The sequence below is a fragment of the Cetorhinus maximus genome, chromosome 9 (genome assembly GCF_964194155.1).
Source record: "Cetorhinus maximus chromosome 9, sCetMax3.hap1.1, whole genome shotgun sequence".
Classification (NCBI taxonomy): Eukaryota; Metazoa; Chordata; class Chondrichthyes; order Lamniformes; family Cetorhinidae; genus Cetorhinus; species Cetorhinus maximus.
In genome coordinates, this window is record NC_135887.1 from 118645932 (window position 1) to 118669246 (window position 23315).

At 42.6% G+C, this 23315-nt stretch overlaps 2 protein-coding genes across 4 annotated transcripts in view; one reads left to right on the forward strand and one right to left on the reverse strand.

Moving 5' to 3' along the window:
- eif3m (eukaryotic translation initiation factor 3, subunit M) overlaps positions 1–991 on the forward strand; it is a 47339-nt gene extending 46348 nt beyond the window's left edge. For both annotated transcript variants that reach the window (XM_078549445.1, XM_078549446.1), the window contains one exon: positions 710–991. In XM_078549445.1, coding sequence (XP_078405571.1) covers positions 710–830 — 121 coding nt within the window. In that variant the 3' untranslated portion in view covers positions 831–991. The remainder of the gene's footprint in view (positions 1–709) is intronic.
- On the reverse strand, positions 896–23315 carry LOC144684968 (uncharacterized). Of its 2 annotated transcripts, XM_078549443.1 has the most exons (4): positions 23071–23315; positions 19866–21449; positions 9086–9219; positions 896–1526 (listed from the first exon to the last, which is right to left on the reverse strand). In XM_078549443.1, the coding sequence occupies exons 1-4, from the start codon at positions 23228–23230 to the stop codon at positions 1185–1187; spliced, it is 2220 nt and encodes a 739-aa protein (XP_078405569.1). In that variant the 5' UTR covers positions 23231–23315; the 3' UTR covers positions 896–1184. The 2 variants fall into 2 exon arrangements, with proteins under 2 accessions (XP_078405569.1, XP_078405570.1); XM_078549444.1 differs by lacking the exon at positions 9086–9219.

The following is a 23315-nucleotide window of genomic DNA, read 5'->3' on the forward strand; positions in this document are numbered from 1 at the left end:
GCATCTATTGGCTGAAAATTTGAAACTCCTTTTGTGCAATTACATCAAAAATTTAACTAGAAACTTTTAAAGATAAACCTTTGAAAAATGAGGAGTCTAGTGCTCATCTGTTTGGAATTTAAACCGTATTCTTCCTCTGTTTATTTTATACACAATCTCAAAACAAGCTTTAATTTAACTTAGCATCCAACTTGAGGCATATTCCTTTCATAAGATGCAGCCTTTTGTTTGGTCCATATCTAAACAGACAATTACTTTGTATATTTTGTGTAGGAAAATACAACATCTGTTGCATGCACAGCAAGATCAAGCAGCAAGGAGATGATTGACAAGTTAGGTATTAGTCAATAGATGAATGAATGTTGACCAGGAGACTCCCTGCATTTCCTTGAAAAAGTGCCATGGGATCTTTAATGCCCACCAGAACAGATAGACGGAGTGCCCTTAGAACAGTACCACCAAAAATTGAGTACACCCTCAATGCACCAGAGTATCAGCATAGATTGTAATTAACTCTTGCAGTGAGATTTCAAGGCAAAGGACCTATTTAGCATGGTTGAAAGAGAACAGTCTTTGTGTGTGTCAACATACACTGAATGAAAGTGATCTTGAGCCAGGCTTTACTCTCAAACCTTTACTTGTAGAACATTACAGAAATGTAAAATAATCAACAAAATGTAGTTAACTGTTTTTCCCCTTTTCATTATAGTCACACCACACACAGAACCTTTGGGAAACAGCAATGGCAGCAGTTGTATGATAGCCTTAACTCCTGGAAACAGAACTTGAACCAAGTGCGGAACAGCCTCCTCAGCATTTCCACCACATAAAGTCCAGTAAAATGTCTGGACTTGCCATATTTTAAAGTCATTGTCAGGATAAAGTTTGTTTCTTAAAAAAAAACTAAACAGCTATCTGAGTAAGGATCATGGCTGTTATTCTGTGGAATAATTTGTATGATCCAACTATCTAATTAAAACAGTATGCTTTACTTGTGGTTGTTTTTCTTTATTTGTCTGGCAGCACAGTGTTATCCTTAATGTTTGTGTAAAACTGAAACAAATCTAAATTGCATCTGAAATATTCAACCATAACATGTCTATTCACTAACGAGAACACCTATTAAAAAAATTGGCTTCCTAGGTGGAGGTTTAATAGTGAAAAGTACACAAACAGAATACACATCAAGTTGGTGTTATCTTGGTTATACTCTCAACTCCGCTATTGTCAGCTTTCCTTTTCCGTGTGTGCTTGAGCCGGTCCAAACTGAGAAACCTCTCAATTTTACTAATCTGTCCTTTAATGATGGAATACTGAGAATCACATTCCTCCTCAAACAACTCTTGAGTGGCAGGCATAGTGTTGGATATGGAAACCTCTGGCAGCTTAGTCTCTGGTGACTGAGGATCAAAGTATGATTGGGAGCAGGAAGTGGAGGAAGATCCTGTAAACTGTCCCTGATATTTCATTGAAGCAGGTGAATGAGGAATCTTGAAACTTTTGCTGGAGGATGAACATGGTTTTTCCTAGATGTAACAGACAAGTATTGTAATAAAACTCATCAAAATTCTCACAGTAGGCTAATAATCTTGGGCTTTACTCCCTTGTAGATTGCGGCTTGAGATCTAGCATGGTTTTACTGCGTGAAGCTTTCTTTAACAGTTGCACTAATAATCATCAGAACTTTTGTCCACAGTCAATCATGACTCTTAACGAGTCAATGAATGACACACCAGCTTGGGATTGGAATCCAACTCACTTGGACAACTTCCATATGGGGCAGGGGATTGGCAGTGTTTGATTTTGTGTGCATATTATCAAGAGGAAGCCCCTCACATCCATAGGTAACATGAAATACAGGCACACTGTTCACAACTGTTCATCCATTAAAATACATGAATGTAAACTCATGGATAGTGTACCTGCAATCTCCCACTGTGGTTGAGAATAACATAATTTGAATTTTTCAATTGAAACAGTTGCAACAGTGAAAGAGGATTAGGAGAATTTCCACCTCATAAGTGAAATGGTTTGTACTCTTATGGTGAAAAGTCCTAATGAATTTAATTTGGTAAATTTATCAAATGGTTTACCTCACAGGTTAAAATGTGGACTTCTGAATTGGACAATTTTTGGGGACAATAAGTTCCCCACTTCAGATTCTCAGCTCAGTTCTTGGCTGTGAATAGATAATTAGTTTCTGACTACAAGTGCTGCACCCTCGTGTAGACAATAAAGATCATTCAGATAGGGTTTAAAAACAAGGACATTCTTAGAAAATTGTCTTTCTAATGTAAAGAGAATGTATTGTATTCATACTGTGGCCATAGGTTGAGCTCATTTCGGATTTTAGGATTTACTCCTTCAAGAGGAGTATGGTTAGATATGAAATAGAAGGATAAGTTGGTGGCTTCCGAAAAGCTCTTAGTGCCTCAGATAATAAAAATAACAAACAACCTGGAAAACTATTCACTTCAAAATAGCTGAAGATACATGGTGCTTTTGGTTATGTTTGGCAATGGTTATTCCAGTAAGCAATTCAAGCCTTCGAACTTTTTTTTCCGGAGTGGCTTTTATAACCCATCAATATCTTTGCCAAAGTGGTCGATGGTTTTTGGGCATTGCCAATACATTGCAACAAATCTCCACAGGCAAGTATTAAATCTGAAGCCATAAGTTATGGATAAGGAAATGACTCCAGCCGTTACACCATGATATTGGCACAGTAGTACTGTCACTGGACTGGTAATCCAGATACCCAGGGTGATGCTTTGGGGACCTGCAGATGGTAGAATTTGAATTCAATAAATATCTTGAATTAAAAGTCTAATGATGACCATGAAACCATTGTCGATTGTTGTAAAAACTCATCTGCTTCACTAGTGTCCTTTAGGCTCAAAGCTGGATGGCCTTATCAACTGCCAGATGCAGTAACGTGAATATGACAAAGGTCGTTAAACCACGAGATACTCAGGAGTTCCAATGTGGATAAAATGAATACACACTTACTATTTGTGGGAGTTCTTCCATTGCAAAGTACTTGTGCTCCAGAATTGGCCGCACCCCTAGCCTAGCCAAGCTGTTCCAGTACAGCTACTACACTGGCATCTACCTGCCTATGTGGAAAATTATCCAGGTATGTCCTGTACACAAAAAGCAGGACAAATCCAACCTGGCCAATTACCACTCTCAATCATCAGTAAAATAGTGGAAGGGGTCATCAACAGTGCTATCAAGCAGCACTTGCTTAGCAATAACCTGCTCACTGATGCCCAGTTTGGGTTCCACCAGGGCCACTTGGCTCCTTACCTCATCACAGCCTTGGTTCAAACATGGACAAAAGAACTGAACTGCAGAGGTGAGAGTGACTGCCCTTGACATCAAGGCAGCAGTTGACAGAGTGTGGCATCAAGGAGCCCTAGCAAAACTGGAGTCAATGGGAATCAGGGGATAATTCTCCACTGGTTGGAGTCATACCTAGCACAAAGGAAGATGGTTGTGGGAGGTCAGTCATCTCAGCTCCAGGACATCACTGCAGGAGTTCCTCAGCCCAACCATCTTCAGCTGCTTCATCAATGACCTTCCATCATAAGGTCAGAAGTAGGGATGTTCATTGATGGTTGCACGATATTCAGCACCATTTGTGACGACTCAGATACTGAAGCAGTCCATGTCCAAATGCAGCAAGACCCGGACAGTATCCAGGCTTGGGCTGACAATGGCAAGTAACATTTGTGCCCCACAAGTGTCAGGCAATGACCATCTCCAACAAGAGAGACTCCAATCATTGTCCCTTGATGTTCGATGGCATTACCATCACTGAATCCCCCCACTATCAACATCCTGGGGGTTACCATTGATCAGAAACTGAACTGGACTAGTCCTATAAATACTGTGACTACAAGATGAGGTCAGAGGCTAGGAATCATGCTATAAGTAACTCATCTGACTCCCCAAAGCCTGCCCACCATCTGCAAGACACAAGTCAGGAGTGTGATGGAATACTCCCAACTTGCCTGGATGAGTGCAGCTCCTACAACACTCAAGAAGCTTGACACCATCCAGGACAAAGCAACCCGCTTGATTGGCACCGCATCCACAAACATTCACTCCCTCCACCACCGAGGCACAGTAACAGCAGTGTGTACCGTCTATAAGATGCACTGCAGGAATTCACCAAGGCCCCTTCGACAGCATCTTCCAAACCCACTACCATCTAGAAGGACAAGGGCAACAAACAGATGGGAACACCACCACCTAGAAGTTCCCTTACACTCACCATCCTGACTTGGAAATATATCACCATTCCTTCAGTGTCGCTGGGTCAAAATCCTGGAACTCCCTTCCTAACAGCACTGCGGGTGTACCTGCACCACGGACTGCAGTGGTTCAAGAAGGCAGCTCACCACCACCTTCTCAAGGGCAACTAGGGAAGGGCAATAAATGCTGGCCCAGCCAGCGAAGCCCACATCCCGTGAATGAATAAAAAAAACGGGTGCCTGAAATTTCCTCTGAACCTGTGTAAGTATATAAAGCAGTGTACTTCAAAATTATGAACAACTTGACTATTCACCTTTAAGGATCACTGAGTGATCTGGTGCCAAAGTGTAGTTGCAATAATTATTCATTAAGTACCTTAACATAGTCATACTGTTACAAGTCACTGGGTGCTTTCCTACAAGAGAATAGAAATCGGTTGATCCTCCCCACGCACTTTCTGGACAGCTATAAAGCAGCAGTGATGGAAGCCAGGGAGCAAATTGCATTCCACCCTCAGATGAGTATGAATAAAGTAATGTATAGAAAGACCTAGAAAAGGGGCAGGGAAAGTAAATCTGAATATGAGAATGGGAAATGCAAACATTGATTCTACAGAGAAAGAGGTAAAATGTTACAGGGATTTTGAAAATCTCATTTAAATGAAGGGTAGAACTGACAGGATTTAGATAAGAGGGTCGAGAACTCAGCTAAATGTTCTTTTCATGGTTTGAAGTAGAAGCATGGTAATTCAACTACATTCTTCTAATTTATTAGATAGTTGCAGTCTAAGTCTTCTACATCACAATATGGATTTTAATCATGCTTATCTCAGTAGTATATGAATGAAGCCAATCCACCGCCAGCACACCATGGCTACCATACGTAATACCTATAGGATGCACTGAAGCAACTCCTAAGTCCGTGACCTCCACCACCTAGAAGGACAAGGACAGCTGGTACATGAGAACACCATCAACTCTAGATTTGCTTCCAAGTCACAAACCATCCGGACTTGACAAGTATCACCGTTTTCTTTAGGGTCAAAATCCTGGAAATCCCTATCTAACAAGGGACAACTTTGCCTCATGGACAGCAACAGTTCAACGCGGCACCACAACCACCTTCAGGATGTGGTCACCCATATCCTGAGAATTCATTTAAAAAATAGGAATTTAGAGGCCCCATGTTATGAAAGAGACCTGTTCAGTGTTCTCTGTTCTTCTTAAAGAAAAGCTAATGTAAAAACGATGTACTCGGCTTAAGAGAAGAATGGTTTAGAATTTTTTGGGTAAATTAGACCCAGGGCAATGATGTAGGGGGAATTATTTTTACCTTTCTGTTAAAGGTTTGGTGTGAAAGCCATCAGTTAGCAAGGGGTGATAAGAATAGATTCAGGGGAGAAACTGTTGCCACTGCCAGGAGGGTTGGTAACCAGCAAACACATATAAAATCATTGGCAAAAATTGCAGACAGAGATGCTTTTACTCATCAAATTGTTATAATTTGGAATATATCGCCTGAAAGGATGGTGAAGCTTTCAAAAGGGAATTGGATCTTTACTTAAAAAGAAAATATTTTCAGGGCTATGAGAAAGAACAGAGTAATGGGACTAAATGGATTGTCTTTTCAGAGAGCTGGCCCAGGCATGATGGGCCAAATGGCCTCCTGTGCTGTAAGATTCTATGATTCCAAGGATGCTAATGTTTAAATTGAGATTAGAGTTACATTCTCATAGGTTTTCTAGGAAGATCTCATTGTTATTATTTTAACCTAGGTGAGGTTGATATAGAATTACAACGGAAGTGAATTAATAAAGCATGCAGTCTCCTATGGCCTCAGTTATAAACAGACAGTAAAACATTCAGAATTTTTATGAAAGTGGGGGAGGTAGTTCCATAGAGAGGCAAAGTGGCCAATACAGATTTAAAAGGAAATAATAAGAACTCTCTGATGATAATGGGGAACAATAAATAAACATAGATAGTGCAGAGACTATTGTGAATAGAAAAACTCACGGTAGACATCCAAAAAGAAATGTAATACTAACTGTAAAACTTTACCTATGACTGGTTTTGCATTTCACTATAAGGATAAAAAGAGAGACAAACTCAGACCAAAAACAGAAGGGGTGGAGGAGGGAATTAATGTTGAAGTACCATAGCTAGGTATTTATCGAGTCTGGAAACTAATAGAATGTGCCAGAACATGAACTTATATCTGATGGACAAGATGAGGATTCTGAGGAAGATGGAAAGTTAAAATAAAGATTTTAAAGCAATGGGAAAAGGCAGATCCTTAGTTATCCAAAGAATCAGCACAGCGGCATTAATACTGTCAGTGCAGCATCTAAGAAGTGACAGTAGCATGCAGCAGTTTGGGTTATATCTAGGATAAATTCTGAGTATCTGATGGACAGAAGAGAAGTTACCTCCAATGATATTTAGTCTGGACAAGCCACGTCGGGATGCCCTCCATTTTTAATTTCTCTTGAGCTCTTTTTAAGTATTAAGTATAATAGTACACCAGCCAGATTTGAAATTGCAGACTAATTTTTCAAACTGTTCAGCTCTCAAAATGGTACTGTGATCAAACTAGCAAAACAAAGTCAAATTGAATTTGTGGGCATAACGTGATCTGGGCTGTGTGTGTGCAGGGAACGCATTGTAACGAGAAAAATTAATCAAACATTAAAAAAATACACTTACAAGGAAGCTGGCATGTTTTACTGTGCACAGTCTGCAAAACGAAAACTGAATATGATGGTAACGCCTTCAGACCTCACCATAATCATACAAAGCAAATATTGTCCCTTATAATGAATGTGAACAATTTTGATATATTGCGGAAATAACTAGTTACATCATTAAGTCAAAGGAATACATTTTAGAAACCAGTTCGTTTGAGATTCTATGCTGGCCCTGTTGAAAATAATACTCCAGGGGTTATTCATAAGTAGGTTAACATCAATGGAAGGGAATGTATCTTCAACTTGTCTCTTTTAGAGGGGACCATACGAATGTTGCCACTTTTTTGCCATTAAATAATCAAAGTGCAACCTCTCGACTTCTCCAACATTGATGCTTGTTACAGTTTTCCTGTCAAGAGAGTGTCATCTTTACAATCATATTAACCTTCACTGTATTGATGTCAAATTTCCTGATTTGATTAGTTCTATGTGATCAATTGCACCTGTGTGCCTCAATAACAATTCCTCCAATTCTTTTCAGCATCTATTTCATTTACAAAAGCTATCTTGCGTAATCCCTTAGCCTTAAAATAATGTTTAACAGCTAATAATATCCTCAAAACAAGTCCACATCCATTGTAGTTGCTATTCAAAAAGATGTGCTGGCACCTTTAATCTCCATTCATAAATGCTGGATTCCTTATTCTGAATCTGAAAGCATTCTGACAATTCTTTTTCAGCATTCATTTCAAGATCAAATTATAAATCAACAAGTCTTTTACCATTTCAATAATAAAAGAAAGAATTTATGTAACATATTTCACATCTCACGACAACCCATAAGCAGTGAAGTACTTTTGAGATGCAGCATTGTTGCAATACAACCAAACATTAGAAATACAAAGTAAGACTGGTATATCTTAAATAAATTAACATGACAGAACTGCAACACCATATGTAGTAGGCACATGCTGGACTGGATTTCTAAGCTTAAAAACAAGTGGGATCTCGACCATCCCCTCATTAGTTACCTCAGTATCACACTGACATAGGTCACAAACATAGGTTTGCCAGCCAAAGGGTGCTCACATCGTTAGCATAGTCTCTACCTTCAAGGTCCACAAACCCTATTCCATCATTACTAAATTGCTGAAGTTCGATAGATATTGCTTCAATCAAGAATCATTTGTCACAGTCATGCTCTCACCAGTCAAAGAGGTATCTGTACGGGATCTTTTACTGTCCACAGCCACTTAATATACTGAGCAAGGCTCTAACATGTTGCTGGTGGAACCAGACCTGATAGAACTGCACCTCACAAGGAGACAAGTCTTTCAGGGCTCAAAGTTTTTTCCAACCTGGTTAGAGTTGTTAGAAGAGTTGATCTGCTGTGGTTCTCATCTCTTTTCAGTCACGTATGTTATTTATATCCTAAAATAGATCTCCTTAAGTGTTGCTCATAATGGTTCAAGCATGCACTGTTTTATGATGGCAGGTTGGCAGGTTACAGTTCCCTAAGGTGGAGCTATATGTAAAATGGCCCATTCTTTTAAGGTCACAAGGTCTAGTTAATGTGAATTTATTTGTCCTGGGATCAGCAGAAGCTAATTGTTTCTCTGTAGATTAGCAGCTGCTTGTGAATATCCAGTTGCCCGTGGTTTAACAAACAAACTGGAAATAAGTAGCGTTTTTTAATACATTTGACACTTTGAAATGTAATGGATGAATATTTCATGCAATACTTTTTTGATATGTAAAACATCTGAATTTGTTAAGGTATTTTCCAAACTATATTCTCCTGCCATGGCACTTTGAGAGCTATAGTCTTGTATTTTTGAATATTTTTTTTAAATTAAATTTTCCTTGGTAATTAATGCTTTGTACCGGATAGACTGCATACCACCTTTCCCCCTTTCTTCCAGCCTTGTTGGTGGACCAGACATAGCCTTGTTGATGTATACAGTATCCCCATTTCTATATTCTATTTCTTTCTATATCACCTAAAATATGGTGCCAATGTACTTCGCAATATTTCTGAAACCCATCTGTGTCATAAATTGTCTGTTTGCATATAAAATTGCACATTCCTCTCAAATTAGCTCACCAAAGGTTTGGAATGATGTTTTAAAATCTACTTACCTGCTCTGGAGGCTGTGAAAAATCAGAAAATGTCTGTGCTGTCGCATTCCACTCCACATTGGAATTTCTCTTGGGGTAAAGAGGAACACTGGAGGTATTAAAAGTGTCATTCAACCTTTTAGCACTGGGAGAATCTGAGTGACAGAGAGGAAATGGTTACGACTACACTCAATGTGCTAAACTTTGAAATTCCCCAGATGCTAATTTTGAAGTCATTGGACTGCTAGTTTGTATCTGACCTTGAGAATTATGGCTATCACTTCACTGTTCATCCATTCACTAGACAATTTCCTATTCTAATGTAGGCTTTGATCTTATATTGCCTCAGAGAACTGAAAAATCATTTGAAATTTTTTTCAAAATGTATCTTTCCTTGACAAATACCAGAATATTCTAGTATACTTAAGTGGTGCTAATTACTAGGGAAAAACAAATACAAGTTTGTGAAACAAAATTGCCCACATTTCACCTTATTTGGTCTCAGAGGTGCTACTTAAGTTATTTCTACTGGGGACAGTTTCCTGTCAGAGGTAAAGAGTACTACGCTCATAGAGTTCATGTCTGTGTTTGCACTTAATCACACAGGCTCTGATAAATTGATCATGTGAGACTGTAAGTCACCTTTTATTGGTTAGTGATGGAGAAACCCATGTGACCAATACATTTCAGGCCTTTGAGAGGAAGCCAGTTTGGAAGATGGAGCTGGTTGCTTACTTCACAGAGGACACTGGATAAATGGAAGTGGATTACAAGACAGTAGTCTACTTAAAGGATTCAAACAATACCGAACTACAAGAGTAAAATGCAACATATTTTGTCATTTATTTTTACCTTGAGATTCACCAGTACAACTAGCCCAATTTCCCATGGCTTTGCTCCTGGGTAGTCTGGATTCAGGAGCATGGTTGTAATGGCTGCTAATCTAACCTATCAGTTACCTCATGTAGGGTGAATGGATCTAACAATGGGAAGCAGAAGGATGAAAGGTCTTGACAATGCACAATGAATTAAAGGACAGGTTAGAAAGAAAGCCTTTATACAGAAGGTAGTGAGAATTTGGAATTCTCTGGCCTAAACCATTACTGAAGTGTTCTTCCTTAAAGAGAGAATTAAATAACTGAATGAGAAAAGTACTATTAAAAGATATGAACAAGTAGAAGAATGGGACTGGGCTATAGGTGATTCACATGAAGGGATACCAGAGGTTTAGCAGGTCTGGCAATATCTGTGGAGAGGGAAACAGAGTTAACATTTCAGGTCAATGACCTTTCCTTAAAGTTCTGTTGAAAAGTCACTGGCCTGAAATGTTGAATGGAATTTGGGAGCCAAAAAATCGGTAACCCGCTGGCGTAAAAATAGTTTGTGATTCTCCTGGTGGCAGGTTGGGTATCTCGCTGACTAGTGGCATGAACACCATTTGCATTCATTACCTTCTCATGAGTGCTCATTCAATTAACTTTTTGCAGGAATCACGTGCCGCCTTCCAATCTTTCCAGTAGGAAATCACGTCGGTCTGAATCTCATTTGAAAAGGAGTGGCGTGCACAGGTCGGACATCACTTCACTTGCGACTTCAAGGTGAGTGCAACATACATAGCCTACCTGCCACAGCGCCGCACCGGTCTCATTGTGATGCCAGTGGAACTGCTGGGGCTGTAGGGTTGGTCTGCTCCCGGTGGGTGCTTCCATAGTCGCAAGGGCACCACTGTGCAGTGGTACTCAGGTACAGCTCAACTTTCAGACAGAGACCAATATTGCAACCGGGAAAGGGAGACTTTGCAAGGTGTTGAGGGGGGGGGAAAGGGGAACATAAGGGAGATGGAAGGGAAGGAGGGCTTTGCAAGGGGTTGGGGGGGGGGCAGAAGGGATGGTAGGCGGGGGCAGGAAGGCTTTGGAAGGGGATAGAGGTGGAGAAGGAATGATGGAAGGCAGAGGGGAGACTGTGGGGTGGGAAGCTGAAGCCCCACAAAGTAAACTGAAATACTGACAAACAAGGGGCTGAATGGGGTACCACATGTATGGGAGGGGATGCACGCAGACTCTGGAAAGTGTGGAGGGGGAGGTTGTTAGTGTGGCACAAGAGGGATGGGTCTCACGGAGACTCATAAGGTGGGGGGAGTGGTTGTTGGGAAGGGAGACAGTGTAGTCTTCAGTCATGAGAGTAATAGGGAACTCTCTGAAAGTCAAAGTCCTTGCTCTGGGACTTGCAGTCAGGAATCTGAGGGTAGAGACACTCCAGGGGCTCAGTGGGAAGAAGTCAGAGAGTTGAGACAGTCCTGGGGTGCAGTGGGCCATTACAGGGTTCTTCAATTGGAGCATGGTGTACTCGAGCTCCAGGGGGGGGCAAGGGCTGTGAGCTCAATACGAATAATGCAGGTGTGCAGGGCTGTTTCACAATCACTGTCCATGGGCTTGTCTGTCTCTGTACTGAGCTACAGATGGAATGGTTATGGTTATGGAAGGCATCTGCAGCCTGCATTTGGGGAATACATAATAAAGGGGGTGGGTATGTGAAGCTTTCCTGGGGGGGGGGTTCTCCTTGGTAGGTCATAGTGCACACTGCCTCTAGATGGAGAGGGTAGAGGTCCACATGGGGCATGGGCACATCAGTAGTGATGGTTTCGGCGGGGAGCACTGTTGGGATGTTGATGACAACAACAATGGGATCCAGTAATACTGGGGGAGGCTGGAGAATAACAGGGAGGGAGCTCTACCTTCACATTATAAGGTTTTAGGTAGGCTTCTGGATGTGGACAGTGAGAGAAAGAGTGTTGAAACTGGTCTCGAAATAGTAGTGCAGAATGACCATCTTGCTCTATCAGAGTTATGGCAGAGTTATAAATCGAAAGTAGAAGCAATTTTGAACGGGAGAGATCTGAGGCAGTGTGGGAGGAGCGCACTACTGAACTAAGGGGCCCTTTCTGGGAGTGCCCTCTAACGTTGGTGCCACAAGGGTAAACTGGAGTCTGATTAGAAGAAAGAAGGAAGACCTCCTTGTGAAGATAGCCATTGGAAGCCAATGCCTTTATCAGCGCTGTAACGGGGATATTCAGGAGTCAATGGCTAAATATCTCAGTCGCTACATCTCAACATTAACACATAGGAACGTGAAATTTGGGAACGCAGGCAACTGTTAAGGAGGCACAGGTGTAGCATATATGGCATTTCATCAATGGAAGCCTGTCATACCCTTTCCAGAAATGGCATTTATAATGGCCTATATGGCATCCAGTCATTAATCATGAGCAACTTATTGTTAATTAGTATGCCAGATCAGAGATTGGAGCACTGAGCTAGGTTAAGTAGCACATGTCATTCAAACATTCTTGAACCATTGAGGGATTCAGATGTTAAGTCTCAGGGATGGTATCTTGGTCACCTCAATGTGCATGTTAGCACCTCAGATACAAAGCTACATCAGCAACAAGGCAAGGAGGGCAGAAACCACTATAGACCATTATAGTTGCTATTGGTAATAGATTGTAAGCTTCACTGTGTTGACCTGTTAATCATTAATGTGTTCAATCTTTCATTTCAGAGAGATAAAGCAATTATGGATCCAGGGCTCAATACTGCCTTTTTGAGGGTTCTAGTGCAATGGAGGAGGAGAAGAAGGGAGAGGCGACACTGAGTGTAGCTCCAGGAAGAGGTGCCACCTGAGGTCCAGGGTCAAGGGGAGCCAGAGCAAGAACAAGGGGGTCAGAAGGAGGGACCCAGACAACGGAGACAACTCGTCAAACCTACGGGATACTGAAGAAGAGTCTCCTACTTACAAATGTGAGAGAGACAATGCTGTGCATGTCTGTGCTTGTCCTGAGCCCTGGTAGATCACATCTGCACATTCTTCATGAAGACCTAACACCCCGTGGAGAGGGAGGCTATCCCCGCTTGTGCTTTAAAGGTGATCGCCGTGCTCAATTTCTTTGCTTACGGGTCATTCCAGGGATCCACAGGGGGCCTGTGCAGCATCTCATAGTCTGCAACACATAGATGCGTACAAGTCACAGGTGCCCTCTACGGCAAGGCACATCATTATGTGAGGTTTACTCTCGACGAAGATAGTTAGGCTGCGAGAATCAATGGCTTCACAGCTATCTCAGGCTTCCCAAAGGGTGCAATCGACTATACCGACGTGGCTTTAAGGGAAATGTTTATCAACCGTAAAGGCTATCAGTCCATCAATGTTCAACTGGTGTATGATCATCAGAAGCACATAATGCACGTTTGTGCCAAGTACCCTGGGAGTTGGTGTGACTCATACATCTTGAGTCACTCCCAGGTGCCTCAGATTTTCAAAGGGCCTGAACGTCTGCAGGGATGGCTGCTCGGGGATAAGGGGTACCCACTGAAACCCTGGCTGATGACACTGGTGCAAAGTCCTCGTTATACCTTGTTCAGATGAGGGATATAATGCAACTCGCAGCTCCACACAGTCCTTAATGGAGCACACCATTAACATTCTGAAGATGCACGTCAGATGTTTGGACCGCTCACGTGGCGCACTACAGTACACTCCCAATAGGGTTTCACGCATCATCGCTTTGTGTTGTGCTCTTCACAACCTGGCACTGCAAAGAGGTGATCCCTTGCCAGGATGTGAAATGGAGGAGGATGAGAGCTCTTCGGTGGATGAAGATCAGGAGGCCTAGGAACCTCAAGAGGGTGGTGAGGGTCAATTTGAACACTACAACACCATAGAGGAAGCAAAATGTGGGAGACACTTTAATTGCTACCAGATTCCAGTAGGAGTAAAGCGAAGGCAAGGGGAGATGAACACATTTCTCCTTCCTTGAATGCATTCTATTTCATTGAAAGGGATATCCAACCAGTCACATCAAGAGAGCATTCACACTTGTACCTTCTAGCCTCATGATTCACCAGTCCATGATCTCTAAGAAGGTGAGCAGTGCCCTCTGTATGCGCTCACTCTGGGAAGTGAGAGTCTACTCAACAACGAGAACCCTGCGAAAACTCACTTGAAGCAGTTGTCACCACATAAATGAGAAACTACCGCAGCCAGTGAGATGAAGACATGGTTGAAGATCTCTTGTTCCTGCCCATGTCTTGTCCTTTGACACTACCACCGAGGAGAAACAACTGCTGCTGAGCTGCCCTCACATAATTATGTATCATCAGGAAGAAGGGTTACAAGCCCTTTAATCGCACACTTCCAATAAAGATTTTAACACATTTCCCTGGGTGCGGAAACTGTCTTCAATGAGGTTGACATCACATGAATGTGAAACTCACAGAGGAAGACTATCACTAAGTGGGAGGATGGCTAAGCCTCGAAATAAGAGGATTCAAATCTACATCACAATGCCTTCAGTTGATCAAGCCATTCACATAAACATAAAACATAAAATGTATTTACAAAAGTGCAATATTTTCACAATGGTAGCACACGTGACCCAAAAGTGATTTCAATATTTCTTAACTTTCCTAACCCTACCACTATGTCTGGGTGCAGCCCTGACATCCGCAGTAGAGGTGGAGGCAGCCTGCTGACTGCTACAACCTGATGTCTGTGATGATGTTGGTGGATGTCCTCTGGCGGCCCGAAGCCTGGAGGGCCCCAGCCTTGTAAAGATCTCCTGCTCAGGCACAGATGCACCCTCCTCAGCCTGAACAGCTGGAGTGAATGGGGTCACAGGCAGAGGAGACTCTGAGCAGCTGGACACCCTTGGAGTGTCGTAAGAGGAGGCCCCCAGGATGTCCAGCTGATGCTTATCCTCCCTGTGGGTGCCCGAGGGCCCCACCCTGACACCTTGAGGAGAAGATGCACTTGGAGGGAGGTCAAGGTGCCTCATTCCCCTCTTGCCCAGAGTGTGTGGCCATGGAGTCCAAGGCCAAGCACAAATCCGGCAAAACCTGCTGGACCAAAGTGCCCACGGTGGTCGCCAACCTTCCCATGGTGACCGCGAGGCACTCACATGTAGGGGCTACTACATCAGACAGAACATGAACAGACTCCTCCATCCTTCACTCTAGTCTGCTGAGTGACTGCCAAATCTCCGCCTGATGTTGCACCGCCTGTTGTTGCATCTCCAGCACCGAGTTGGCAGCCGCTCGCAGAATGAGTGGTTGGCTGGTCTCCAGCAGCTCTCCGAATGCTGGAGACCCAGGCTGTCCTTGCCTCCGACTGCTGCGGAAATGTGTCAGTGAGCTGTTCTCCAGTAGGTGAGCCTGAGCTAATCTAGAGCTATGGCCCATCAAGGTGTGTGTCTCTGTGCTGGTGGAGGATGTGGGTAAGTGTTGTGACAGTTCTTCCTCAGTTTCCTCCTTGGACATGGTCTGGGGCTTGGGACTTATGTTGGCCAGCCTTGTGGGCCTCAATCTGCTGATATCTATGAGAGAGAAGAGAGTTTTAGTTGACAGGCATGCAGATTACAAGATTACATGTCACTCATTATGATTGTCAGGATGTGATGAACTGATGGAGCTGTGATCCATACTAGGTTGCTGACACAATCCAATCTTGCCTTCCCCGCGGGAGCGATCCCTGTCATCCCTGTCCTCCCCAGCAATCTCGGCGGCATCCTCCTCAAATTCTGAGAGGATTACGATGTCAGCCATCCTTCCCCTGGCCTGAGCTCATTCACGCCCATTGTGGGCAAGCTTGTCCTGGTTGAAGACAACAGAAAGGCATGTGAGAGAAGGGATGGAGCAGAGATTGAGAAAGATACATGCCACCTGTGTGTGGTGAGCCCTTCCCAGAAGGGGCTGAGGATGGAGTGTAAGCATCATGACAGATGGGATGGTGGTGATGTGAAAGATTCCATTAGTCAATCAATGATGATATGTGTCCCCTGCTAATGGTTGTGTGAGATCCCCGAATAGAGTAGCCCTTTGATTACATAAAGCCATGATGAGAGTTTGATACTGGAGGGAGCTGAAGGATGACTTACCCTGGCGGGTCGGATCAGATCATTCATCCTCTTCCTATACTGGATGGCGTTTCAGATGTGGTGGTCAACCGCGCTGATATCCTTAGCGATGGCATCCCAGGCTGGAGATGCAAGGCCGGTATGCTTTCTGGAACCCTCCCTGGGATAGAGCACATCTCTATGGACCCGCACTCCTCTTATCAAAGTCTGGAGGGCATCGTGGCAGAAACAGGGCGTTGCCTTTGTCTCTTGGGTCGCAGACATATCAGTCTTCTGGAGACAGGTGGGCTGGAGAGAGTGAAATGTGTGACTGCTTGAATGGCATTGAAGTATGGGGAGGATTTTTACGCCAGTGGGATTTTACGGTCCCACCAAAGTCAATGGAGTTTAGAATAACTCACTGCATCTTACAGTCCCATTCCCGCCGTGATGGGGCTGTAAAATTCCAACCATGATGCCCAGGCCTTTGACCCCGCCAGGTAATGGCAGGGCGGGTGAATCAGCTCCCAATCCACCAGGTGACTCAGTGAGATACTTGCCTGTGCATAATTATTGAGCTTTCAACTACAGAATTGGGCGTCATTTCCCGCCATTCCGAGCAGCAGGATATGGGCCACAGAACCCGCCCGCCACCGCACTTAGTTTCAAAAACAGAAAATTCCGCCCGTTAGCTCTGTTTCTCTCTACACAGATGCTATAAATACTCAGCAAGTCTGGTAGCATATTCTGTTTCTATTTCAGATTTACTGTACGTGCAGTATTTTGCTTTGGTACCAATAGAAACTTGATGGGCCTCCTATAGCTAAATGCCATGTCATGCTTAGCTGTACCAGGTGTAGTGATCCTGGCGAGGTTCTCCCAGGCCTCGAAATCAATATTAAAACTCCAAAGCCTTCAGAGTGTCCATGTAGCATTTCCTTTGACTGCCAATAGCCGTACATAAGAAACTCAAGCTTTCCATAATGGTACAGCCTCCTTCAAAAGCAAGCGCATATCAGAGGCAGAGAGAAAACGCAAGAAGAGGAAATCCTGAGCCAGCAACTCATCCAAAACTCAAATGTTTGTGGTATCCTGTCCTTTTCTCAGCACAACCTTCCAGGTGTGGATCTGCCTTAGCAGTCACCTTTGTACCCAACGGAACCCTACCAAAACACCCCAGATGATGAACATAGTCACCTTTGCCTTGAAGGGCAAACAAGATAGGTAAATAGACCTGATAATTGTTACTGCTGTTGTTTCTTTCTCCAGCTTATAGCAGCTTGACTTCTCATGTTATCTCAACAACATCTCCAGATTATTTTAAAGGGGAGAAATAAAGAAACTTATTTATTTCTCCTTCCAATACCTGTTTCGTTTTTAAAAAGGACCATCAGTTGTTTCATACAAAATGTGGCATCTGGAATTTGAAGTTTGCCTCAAATCTTTATAAACTTGTAATTATCTCTGCAGATGAATTAACCCTGCTACTGTTCACTAACCAGGAATATTGTGAAAAGACAGACATATTGAAGCTTTTCATCTTGCAATCCTCAGGACATTTCACAAGAATACCAATATAGGGGGAAGACAACAATTTGTACTGCATGTGAAGAGAATGCTGATTGGACTCTGATTGGAAGAGGCGTTGCAATGAAGAATGCACCAGTGATGATGACTGACAGTTAACTACCACGCATTGTTCACATTCTCCATGGCATTTATTGTCCATCCCAGGTTGATCTGTGGAGACTGAGTCACCTGCGTAGTGTTGAACTGGGGTCACGTACACCAGAGCAGGTACAGGTGTCAGTTGGGTTTTTGAGTTTACATTATGGAGCAGCCCACAAATTGTAAGATTTGTTAAATTCAGTTCAATAATGACGGTGAACAGTGATAATGGGCCTCATGGTATATAGGATTGTGTAACGACAACTATAGATAGTATTGAGATGTCTGAGAGCAGGGTTCTGTAAATACATTCCACACTGTAAATTATATAAGGAATATAAAAATATCAGGACCCATTACCAAGTGGTTATAAATTTAGATGATCTCAGAAGTTAAAAAACAAATCACAAACAGCATATAATTGTCTTCAGCCCCAGGTATTCCATGTATTGAATATATTGTTGGCTCAGTATAAGCAGTTCTGATTAATCATCACATCCATTTTCTTCGTGTCATGAAAGTTAACTGGAATAATGGGCCTGAATTTCCACAGAGTGGCAGTCAGAATCGGGTTGCTACTCTACTCCAAATTTCTTACCTTTAAATTTTTTTCAATCCTGTCTCGCCTGAAGTTCCGACTCAACTCAGGCAAGAACTATGCATAGCAGTGCACTCCTGCGGCCTTCAGTCAAACTGTTGGATTGGAGGGAAGGAGGCCATTCCACCCTTTTTATGGCACTAGCTGCCTTAAAGCAGGTACGTTTAGAGATCCGGCCAGGTTTAAAGGTCTTTGGCAAGCCAGAGAGAAGGTGTATAAGGTATGTGGGTAGGATTTGGTGGGAGGGGGTCGATTCGGCTCAGGCCTTGGCTGGGGGAGTAGGGTGGGGGTTGGGCCTTGGTGAGGGGGGTTGGTCGGGTCTTAGGGGCTGGGAGCATCAGGTTGGGCCTTAGCAGGAAGGGGGTCAGGTCAGTTCAAGCCTTGGCAGGGGGCGTCGGGTTGGGCCTTGGCAGGGGACAGGGATGGATTGGGTCAGGTCAGGCCTTGGTGGGGATGGGGTAAGAATCAGGAGTTGAGTCTGCCGGGGGTGGTAGGGGTGAGAGGTGGGAGTAGGGCCTTCATAGGGGGGCGGGTGTGAGTGAGAGTTAGGGGTCGGGTCCAGCAGGATGGTGGGTGGGGTGGCGGGGGTGGGGGTGGGGGGGCGGTGGGGGGGAGTTCCATGGGGGCGAATCCCGTGGGCGTCGGGAGCCCCATTGGGGGGTAGTCAGCAGGTGGCGGGGGGGAATTCCGTGGAGGACTGTTCCCTGGGGGTTCGGTGGTGTTGGGGGAGTCCCATCGGGGCTCGGTGTGGGTCCATACAGTAGTTACCCAGAAGTTAGACAGGGTTTTAATTCTTCTGACTTTTTCTGGGTAAATATTGATATAACACAATTGGAGACATCTGCATTTTGCAATTTAAATTGGGGGTGGTTCCCAGGGCAGGGCAATTGTCCATGGGAAATTTGCACTTCCCAGGCAATTGCCATGCAAACCTTACCTGGGAACATCCAGAGGTTGTTCCCAAGCGAATCTTCTTTGGGGTACCTCCCAGATACGATGCTCTGGCACTCGGACGTTATGACCCATGTTGTTTTTTCTCACTGCGATTAATTACTGCGTAACTACCAGTGACTAATCATAGACATAGTGATGATCTCTATACAATGAAAATAATATTTCATGAGTTTTGGTGCTTCAGCAATTGAGAAAATTAAGTCTTGCCATATATACATTGACCTCACAACTATTAGTCACAGTATAAATGAATGGTTCAACTCTCAAAGGTATTTTATGCAACAGTTTAAATCCTATCCTCCCACATTTTCTTATTCTTCATTCATGGGATGTCCTGGGAAGGCCATCATTTACTGTCCATTCCTAGCTTCCCTCAAAGGTGGTGGTGAGCCAACTTGAATACAACTGCGTGGCTTACAAGGCTATTTCAGAGGGCAGTGGATCTGACTAAGTCACTATAAACCAGACTGGGAAAGGACAGATAGACTATTCTCCCCTAATCTTATGGTTTAATAGTCACTATTATAATTTATTTAATAGAAATTGCTCAGTTACCATGGTAGGGTTTAAACTCATGTCTCTGGATTATGCATGCAGGTCTCTAGATTACTAGTCTAGTAACATAACCACTATGCTACTGTACCCCCTACATCATCCATTTTCTACCACAGGATTATGTCAAAAGAAGGCATTACCTGCTGCACTAGAGTTTCTCAAACTCACTTCACCGATTTGTCTTGGAAAAATTAATGCTGATGGGAATCTTCTGCTTATAACAGGAGCCTCCAATTTGTCCCTCGGTACTGAAATCGAGTGTGATGCTGTGATTTTGTTCAGGATATCCTTTCCTTTGCCAGAATCTAAAATAGGCAGTCTGCAAAATTTCCAGCCACTTTGGCTCGTCGTTGCTTTGTTGCTTGCGGACTCTGTCTCAGAAGTTGATGTTTTATTCCTGTGATCTAAAGCGATGGTTGCAACTGGATTAACTGAAGTACTTATAAAGATGGATTTGAATTCATTTTCTGCTATCTGGGAAGAATCTCTCACCTCTGGTATTTCAGCATGTGAATCCATTTTACTAACGGCTGCTTGCCGACTTTCCACAGTAGCTGCAAAATCAGTTGCACTGCCATTAGCTTCCTCTGTACTTTGGGAGTTTGAGGCTAAAGCCACACTATGGTCAGCATTGGTTGTGAAGTTTAGTAAATTGTTATTTGTCACACTTAAAGAGTCATTGATTGGTGCCAAGTTGCCTTGCAATTGTTTCAGGTTTCCCAAAGCATCAGCATTGAACACAGTTACCTGCAAATCTTCAATTGTTTCACTGTCAGAAATGACCGTTTCCAGATGTGGTTCTTTCTGCTGATCATCAGTTCTGACAACTTTCCTTTGTGCATTACTACTGATTTCCTCGGTAATATCTTCCTCATGGTCCATAGGCACAAGATCCCTTATTTCAACCAAAATGTCTGATTGGGTTTTAGTGTCGGCATCAACATTACTGTTAACTTTACAGGCTGCAAATGATGGAACACAATGATTACACTGGTCAGTGGGTAATTTTGTGGGACTGACAACTGATTTACTGCAGAGTTTATGGAATTGATTGAGTTCAACTATATTGTTGCTAGTACAGTTTTCTTCCATCAATGCTTGGCTGTGCTGTTCATGCTGCTGTTGTAAAATGGATTTCTGCTCATTTTTATTTTCATGTATTACTGGTTGGGGTACAAGTTCAGAAAAACTTTGGTGTTGAGTTTGGTTAGTATCCTGTTGTACTTCATTTGCACTGACGTTCCTTGCTAGAATCTCATTGGTGCTAGGGGTTGCTCTGGCTTCAGTCCTAGGTGGTTCATTTATAAAGACACCTTTGTCACACTGTGTGGTTTTAGTCTTATCATTCGTATCATAAACTGCTTCACTTTTGCCTCCATCAAATTTATGTGTGATGGAGTCTGTCTGCTGACCTACATCTGCACTGCAGACACCTAATGCATCAGCACTGTCTGGGAGCATCTTTCCTCCTTTCACTGGGACTTCTGCCAAACAGACAGAAGTGCACTGTGACTTGAATTTTGCACTTGCAGACTCTGCTTCATAGCAAGTGTTTCCTATTTCATCCTGCTGAATGTCATTGGGCTCTCCAGCATTAACGTTCACAGTTGATACACTGGTGTACTGTCTTTCATTCACAAACAGGGCCCCATTATCAGTTGCTTTCTCTGGCATTTCTGCAGCTGGCTTAGCAGTGTCTGGTGGCAATACATTACTGTTTGTAACTGTTATGATAAAAGACAAGATTAACCTTGAAAGCAGAACTGCACATTTCAATTTCTATATTCCTCCATTTACTCTATGCAGGTTTGTTTAAGTAAATAATGTTTAAACTAGTGAATCTCCCTTGGCTTTGTTTCTGGTGAATCAGCGAGTACATTATAAATTCAATGCATATTATGTAGAACACTATGTATTACTATATAATTTTAATGACCCATGGCAATGCAACAAATACAGAGCAATCAAACATAAATTTTAAAAAATCACATTCATCTCTGCTTCTTTCCCACTCTATTTCTATACATTCCTATATCCCTTTTTATTTCTCTTCTATATAACTCTTGTAGTATCTGAATGTTTTATTTGCCTCTGCTTCTCATATTCCACACACATCTTCGTGTACCTCCATCCACTATGTATATCTCACAATCTCTACGTGTTGCTCTTAACACATTTCTTTGCTTGATGTACTAAATCTCCATTTTACCTCATAGAAATTTGTCTTTAAGGAAACCTACTACAATTTTTACACACATGCTGAACCTTACTTTTTGAAAAGTCACTGTATATTGGCCACACAGTACATGCAGAGGTATGCACTGTATTTAGAGAGGCTTTCTTCGTGGTCAGTATATTGTGTGCAACTGTTCACTGTTTCGAGAGTCAGAATGATTGGAACAGGGCAAATGTGGTGATGGTCCGTTAGAGTTGATGGGCTGTCTTTTTTGGAGCACTAGGAAGGATCTATTAGTTTGTAGCTTCACTTTTGACTTTCTTTGGGAGGGGCGGTCTGGTTCTGCACGGGGATATGCCTGGATTATATAGGCTTGCAGAATTCCTGGTATTTCCCCAAGTTCCAGGGATCCGTACAGCATTCCCTTTGTTAGCATATATTCTTCAGATGATTCACTCACATGCTTGAGGATAGGGTCATCACTCCCCATTATGTGGGAAAGCATCATCTTGCAGCTAACAGCAACAATTACACTAACTTGTACATTGCAGGGAAAATTTACTTCCAGCAATATCCCCTGTTCTTCCACAGCCAGCAATCCATTTTTTTCCCTTTCATGTATTTCTTGATTCCCTTTCGGAAGTTATTACTGAATCTGCTTCCACCACCTTTTCAGGCAGTGCATTCCAGATCATAACCAAACACTGGTTAAAAAAATCTCATCACACCTCTGGTTCTTTTGCCAATTATGTGATATATAATATTGTATCCTCTGACTCATCTTGAACAGCACCACTGGAAATCTGCTAGCAAAATATTAAAAGCCTTAAACTTCCTATAACACTTTTCAATCATATTTAAGTAGTGTAAAATGTATTCTACATTCTCTGAAATACATAAAAAATAATTATACCAATATTTCCGTACAAACTGAGCCATTCTGTACTACTGCATGTTTTAAGTTTCAATTTTAAGAATAATTCAACAGTGCATTTACAATATATAAAGAGAAATAGTAACTTTTTATTGTATAATACCCCGAACATCACATTTTGTCTAAGTTAAATCCTGCGCTGATACTAAATAAAATACTGCTTTCAGAAACAACAAAAAGTACTAACAGGATTCTTTGGGAGATTTCTGATGTGATTTCCATGTTTAAGATGTACCTATATTATCTGCATTGACCATTCCATCCTCACTGTGATTGTTGATCTCTTGATTTTTGTAGTTTCGCTTATTGGACTCATCATTTATTTCCTCTTCTACGGCGTTGTGCATTCCTGCTTGCTTCATTTCATTATCAGTCACCATTAAGGCCTCATTCATACTGGTTTGTAGTCCTGGTGTTCCCTGTACTGTATGCTGTTCAAAAGGTTCTAAGTTATTCTAATAGAGAAACGGTAGTAAGCAA

Coding starts and splice junctions, on each gene's coding strand:
- LOC144684968 (XM_078549443.1), bottom strand. CDS start 23,230: ATGAATGAGGCCTTAATGGTGACTGATAATGAAATGAAGCAAGCAGGA. Junction 9,220..19,865: donor GAGAAACTCTAGTGCAGCAG/GTAATGCCTTCT, acceptor TCTGTCACTCAG/ATTCTCCCAGTGCTAAAAGG. Junction 1,527..9,085: donor TTTCACAGCCTCCAGAGCAG/GTAAGTAGATTT, acceptor TGTTACATCTAG/GAAAAACCATGTTCATCCTC.